At 29.8% G+C, this 6171-nt stretch overlaps 1 protein-coding gene across 1 annotated transcript; it reads right to left on the reverse strand.

The window, feature by feature from the left end:
• On the reverse strand, positions 3056–5817 carry LOC107617490 (protein FLOWERING LOCUS T-like). Its single transcript, XM_016319258.2, has 4 exons — positions 5617–5817; positions 4614–4675; positions 4392–4432; positions 3056–3484 (listed from the first exon to the last, which is right to left on the reverse strand). The coding sequence occupies exons 1-4, from the start codon at positions 5815–5817 to the stop codon at positions 3246–3248; spliced, it is 543 nt and encodes a 180-aa protein (XP_016174744.1). The 3' UTR covers positions 3056–3245.

A 6171-nucleotide genomic window follows, 5' to 3' on the forward strand; every position in this document is an offset into this window, starting at 1 on the left:
CGGAATTCATTCTGGCAATCAACACTCTTGGGGCCTTGTCACTTGCTTTAACTTGCTTGAAGGATTTATGCAACTAGTGTGGGATCCTGGAGGATATTGGAATTGCAAACATTAGTAGGGATTCCTGGATGAGTTCAAGCACAAGCCACCATAACAAGGGACTCACCAAATGTCCAACTTAAGGACTTTAACTAAAAGTGCTAGGTGGGATACAACCCAACATGGTATGATCGTTTTTTTTCAGTCTTAGTTTTATTTTAATTTATTTCTTGCTCATTTTTATTTTATTTTATTTTATTTTATTTTATGTCTGAAAAGCAAAGAGCACGTTGGCCTCCCTTCCTTCCTTGTTGGTGGTGGGAGCTGATGCTTCCGCCCCAAATAAAGTGTCGTAGGTTGTAGCCGTTACATCCACGCAACAGAACCCACCCTCTCGTAATTAAATTGAATAAATAAATACAAAATATTATTAGGAATCCGATCCATAACACAATAATATTTGGATTTCGATCTATATAGAGGAAGACACAGTACGTCAGATCCCGCTCATAAAATTCCATTCTCTGGCTTCCATGTCCTATTTTCCGTTTTATTTTCAAAAAATTAATCTGAATGCACCTAGCCATTTAATTATTTATGTATGCAATTGGTATACAAAATAGTTAATTTTCAAGATATTAGATACCTGTGTAATTTTTTTCTGGGAACGGTATTAAAATTAAAATAAATATTATTTTCAGTCTCTTTCTCTTTTTTGAATAAAAAGTTGCACTTTAATATTTTTTTTTTGTTCATGGTGTTTTCTAATCTGATAGACTAAGAACTTTAATAGGTTGTTGCATGTACAAGAACCTTCAACCCTTACTTAAGCGGATGTTTAAATTGACTTCTCAAACAATCTAAATTAATTTTGTGCGCCTTAATATTCAGAAAATGATAAATTGACATTTTCTCTTTTTTTAATTAGACATTTAAGTCCATTAGATCTCACCGTAAAGACTAAAGAGCTGACGGAAAACGTGACATTAATCATGTGAGCGGGCATGTACACGTCCTAAGCAGAGAGTAACGACTTGGTTGAAACTATTATTCCCCTCCTCGGTCAGGAAAACGACGTCTTTGTCCACCTCTCCCTAATCCTAACACAAGAAGTAGCAACTATGAATGATACAAAGCAATCTTCAACGTCTCAGACTTGTCGTGATAGTAAGAAGACTATGATGGACATCTAAGAATTCAGACATGATCTTTTGTTATTATTGCTACTATTGTGTAAGTGTTCTTCCATCTTTGATATGTATTTGCTTTTGAACTTAGTTGTGTGTCTTAACTAATTGTGACCATAATAATTGATTGTAGACTAAACAACCACACAACAACTATGGGTGTGTTTGGTAACCACGTTTGAAGGAAAAAAGCACGTTAGAGCTTCTTGAAAGCTTCACTTTTTTGTTTGGCTAAATTTCTTCTCTACAAACGCAGAAGTGATTTTGTTCATAAAATCACGTTTACAAGAAGCAACAATTTCTAGCTTCTCCGTTGCACTAACGTGCTTTTAGCCAATACCTTCAATATTTATTTTTGTTTTACCAACTTTATCCTTTATACATGTTATTGCATTATTTATAGAATTCTTATTATTTCTCTCATTTTGAACTCTTTTTTTATTATTTATTATTTATATTTTTTATTAATTTTTTATTTGACATTATATATTTTTATAGTTATAATTTTTGTGTATTATATTTATTATTATCTTTTTATAATAGAATTTATTGATCCTATTAAGTAAAATAAATTAAATAAAAAAATTAATCATAAATAATAATAATAGTTAAAAATTATAATGTACTAAAAAAGAGTACTAAGAGTATTAAAAATATACTATATAAAAAACATATAAGAAAAAAGTATAAAAAAAATTAAACATGTATAAAAAAAATATTATAATTTAATGTCATGTCCTTTTAAGTAATTATCTATCTAAAAGTGATTTTAACTAATATTATCCAAACAATATTTATTTTATCAAAATCAATTTTGGTAAAAAATTGCCAAACATAAATTATGTTGACATAAACTTACTTCTATCCAAAATCAATTCTATAAAATCACTTTTATTCAAACTCTAGTTTGACCAACCACAATCCAAACACACACTATTTTGTGTGGCTCTATGAGCTGATTTCTAAATATTTTGACTATGAAGAAAACAAATATATTGAAGAAAGAATGATGGTGTTGGAAAACAGATTGGAACAAATAGAGTGAATTGAAGGATAATCAAAGAAAGGAGAAAATCAGTTCGTAGTCTCTGTTTTTTGCTGGCAATGTTAATTGCATTTACAACAGTAATGTATATGTATTCTAGGAAATGATGGTAATGTGTTGAGATCAATTATAAAAACTCAGCCATGTAGTTGTATATGTTTTATGCGAATGGATTGTGATTTTTTTCTCTTAATCATGTATATATTTTGTTTATTACTATAAGGAATAATGAAAACCCTGGACAATGATATATAACCAAAAGATAATATTTCCATCCGTGAAGCTAGCACAAAATAAGACAGTAGGCTTACTTCTTGGAATCAAATCATCCCATGTTTGAAAGTAGGTAACAATGCAAAATGAATTGGCTTATTAAATCCATCCAAAACCATTCTTCAAATTATAGGATGTTTACTCAGCATGCCGAAGGCGAGGGGGAGAGATATGTGGGTTTGTATGTGGGGTGAGTTGGTTGTTGTAATAAGTAATATGGATCTCATAAGCACATAGAAATGAATCTCTCTCTCTCTCTCTTGTGGTTATGTATTTATACTCTTCAATTCATTCCTGTTGCAGATACTTGATTATGTTGCATCAATGCCAGAGATTACGAAAGAAGAGCTTGCTGAACTAAGCTATCAAAATGCGGTGCGAGTATTCTCCTATGGAAGTTCGAAAGTGAGAGATTGTTCGACAGAGAAAAAGTAGAAGCTTAGAATATAAATACACATTAAAAATAAATTGAACCATACATTTATTTATGCATAAATACATTGATGGCTGATTTTAGTATATAAATAGCATTTTTAAAATCGAACAACATACTATAACTTTTGTTGCCAATACACAACATGTAAAGAATGAACCGTGCAGTAGCCTAGGCTGGGTTCAATTTATGCATACAGCTATATTGAGTTTGGACCAAAAAGAAAGTAGTCATTTATTATTGTTGATTATTATTATTATTTATGTAATTATGATGATGATGAATATAATCTCCTGCCACCAGAGCCATTCTCCCTTTGGATGTTATAATAGAGAGCAGCAACAGGCGAACCAAGATTGTATAGTTCCGCAAATTCTCTCGTGTTGAAATTTTGGCGCCAACCAGGGGCATAAACCTTCTCCCTACCCAATTGACGAAATAATACAAACACGATTCGATGAATTCCTGACGTTGGTCGTGGACTTTCATATGCTACCACTTCGTTACCTGTTCATAGTTGTATTTATTCCATTTTATTAGTAACCTCATTAATTAAATAAATTACCTGTTGTACTTTGGTAAAATTGTTACGTATTACATTATATTTTTCTGACAAACTCATTTAATTTGTATATATGTTTTCAAAAGAAATGGTCCATGTATTATATATACCTATAGGGCTAATTTTTATGTTAATGAGATTATACTAAATAAACGACACGATTTTCAATTTGATTCTCGAATTTACATTCCAATTTTAATTTAATCTCTGAAAATTTTAATTATTTTTATTTAGTCTCCAAATTTTATTAATGCGACTCATGTTAGTTTTTAGGACAACTTTTGACATACAAATATTAACAGAATTCTGAGATGCTACGCCAAATTCTGCAAAATGACATTGTTTTTATTTTGGCACTCAAATAATCAAAAAATAACATCGTAAGTGGTGTTTATTAAAAGTTTTCCTCTCAAAGAAAGTGATACAACATTATTTTTGGGCTATTGAGCACAAAAATCAAAACGACGCCGTTTCAACATGACATCTAGCAGTCTATATTAGTGCTCTATTAATCTGTATACTAAAATTTGTCCAAAAAACTAATGTAAGTCACATTTGTAAAGTTTGAAGATTAAATAAAGACAATTAAAATTTTAGAGAACTAGTCTCAGAATACAACATTATTTTTGGGCTATTGAGCACAAAAATCAAAACGACGCCATTTCAACATGACATCTAGTAGTCTATATTAGTGCTCTATTAACCTGTATACCAAAATTTATCCAAAGAACTAATGTGAGTCACATTTGTAAAGTTTGAAAATAAAATAGAAACAATTAAAATTTTAAATAACTAATCTCAAAATCACGTGTAAGTTTAGAGACTAAATAGATGCACAACAATTATACGTACCAAAACTAGGTCCAGTTGTGGCAGGAATATCAGTTACCAGCCTGAAGTTAATAAACACAAAAAGAGATATTACATAAGTAAAAGTAGTATTAAGCTAAATATATATATATAATTGATTTAAGACGTGAATTGTTGTAATATAGTTTAATCTTTATTTAATCATGTACCATTAGTCTTCTTTAATTAGTGTGCAAATTTTGCACCATAATTATTGTGACTCACCAATGTAGGTGTTCCCTCAAACTAGGGTTGCTGGGGCTAGGGGCATCTGGATTCACAGCAACCTGTAAGTAAAATCAAATAAAAATTAATTTAAGTCATTAAAATCACTTTAATTTGTTTTAAACATATATAATCCCATGCCATAACTATTTTTCTTTCAATTTTTGACAAGCTTTAGCTATATGCTTAAGTATATTAGTAGTTCTATATCTAACATATGAAAATGTTATATTAGACGCAATTATATATACCCAACAATAATTACGATAAAAACGAGAGAAGTACTTTTAATTCCAAAAGTTGTCATATTGTTTTTTTTTCCAATAAATAAAATACCAAATTATAAAGAAAGAGGAATGAGATTGTCTACACAAGTAGTTTGTTTCTTTTTTCTTCACAATGTCTTGTCTATATATTGTTGTAGATGTTTATTCTTCCATGCGGCATGTGTATATATAGAAAAGCATAAGTAAAGACAGAGTGCGGTGTTGAGCAAAGGCAGAGCCATGTTCATTGGAAGTGGAGCTGAGGTTCTCTAAGTTCTAGTTTCAGGAGATCGACCTTAGTTTGTCTTAAGATATAGTTTTTTTTTTTTTTTCATAAAATTTTCTGGTGTAAGAAGCTAATGATTAATGTGTCATATATTAATTTATGTCCAATATAAAATTTAAACTCCTGATACTTATTTAAGCAGATGAATGAATTAATCATTCAACTAACTCAAACTGATTTGTTACGATGTTGTTTATGATCCGTTTTTAAACATAATTTTTCTATTTCTCAAAAATTAGTGCTTGCTCACACAAAAATATCTTCTTTCGCATGAAGACTATAGCTAAAAATTGTTAAATAGTTTAATATATTTGACTAAATTACTTAACATAATTCGTACCTAAATTTTATCTTTAAATAAAAATAATAAGTAAAAACATTGAACGATTTAATATGTTTGAGATAACTGTTGAATCTAACACGTGTCCAAAAGAAAATAGTAGTAAATTACCAGAGTGTAGAGGTTTCTGAGGTCAACTCCACCAATGGCTACTCTTGGTTGGTGGACAACTTGAGAAGGCTTGAATTCACAGCCATTGCAAACATCTCTATTATTGTAAGTAACTCTAATTGGAATAGAACTTTCAAAGGGGTCTAAAACATCCCCAATCACGCGCCCAACTACAAGAGGGTCCTTACTAACAATTGGCATGGCTTGGAACTTTGGTATAGTGCAAATCTAATACTAACTATCAAATAATTAAATTGTTTTGATGTTATTCTACGAGTTTATTATTATATTTGGTATAACATATATGGGGCTAGCTATTTATAGTTTCAAGGGGTGCGTGTCTCCTTTTGAGTTTTGTAGTGACTACCAAAGAGAAAAAAAAAAGTTGAAAGAAATAAAAGAAATAATGTTATTCGTGTTTGGAATTGCTGAAAAATGAAATTTCTTTAAGTAATTTTATTTGTATATATATTTTTATGTGACAATCAATTTATATTTAAATACTTTAGCTGAAATAATGGTTTTAAAATAATATATTGTATTTAGAACGTGTGA

Source organism: Arachis ipaensis, chromosome B09 (genome assembly GCF_000816755.2).
Source record: "Arachis ipaensis cultivar K30076 chromosome B09, Araip1.1, whole genome shotgun sequence".
NCBI lineage: Eukaryota > Viridiplantae > Streptophyta > Magnoliopsida > Fabales > Fabaceae > Arachis > Arachis ipaensis.

Excerpts from the sequence above, each read along its gene's own strand:
- LOC107617490 (XM_016319258.2), bottom strand. The coding sequence starts at position 5,817 with ATGCCAATTGTTAGTAAGGACCCTCTTGTAGTTGGGCGCGTGATTGGG. Across the intron at positions 4,676-5,616 it reads TCAGAAACCTCTACACTCTG|GTTGCTGTGAATCCAGATGC; the intron begins GTAATTTACTAC and ends TTTTACTTACAG. Across the intron at positions 3,485-4,391 it reads CACAACTGGACCTAGTTTTG|GTAACGAAGTGGTAGCATAT; the intron begins GTACGTATAATT and ends AACTATGAACAG.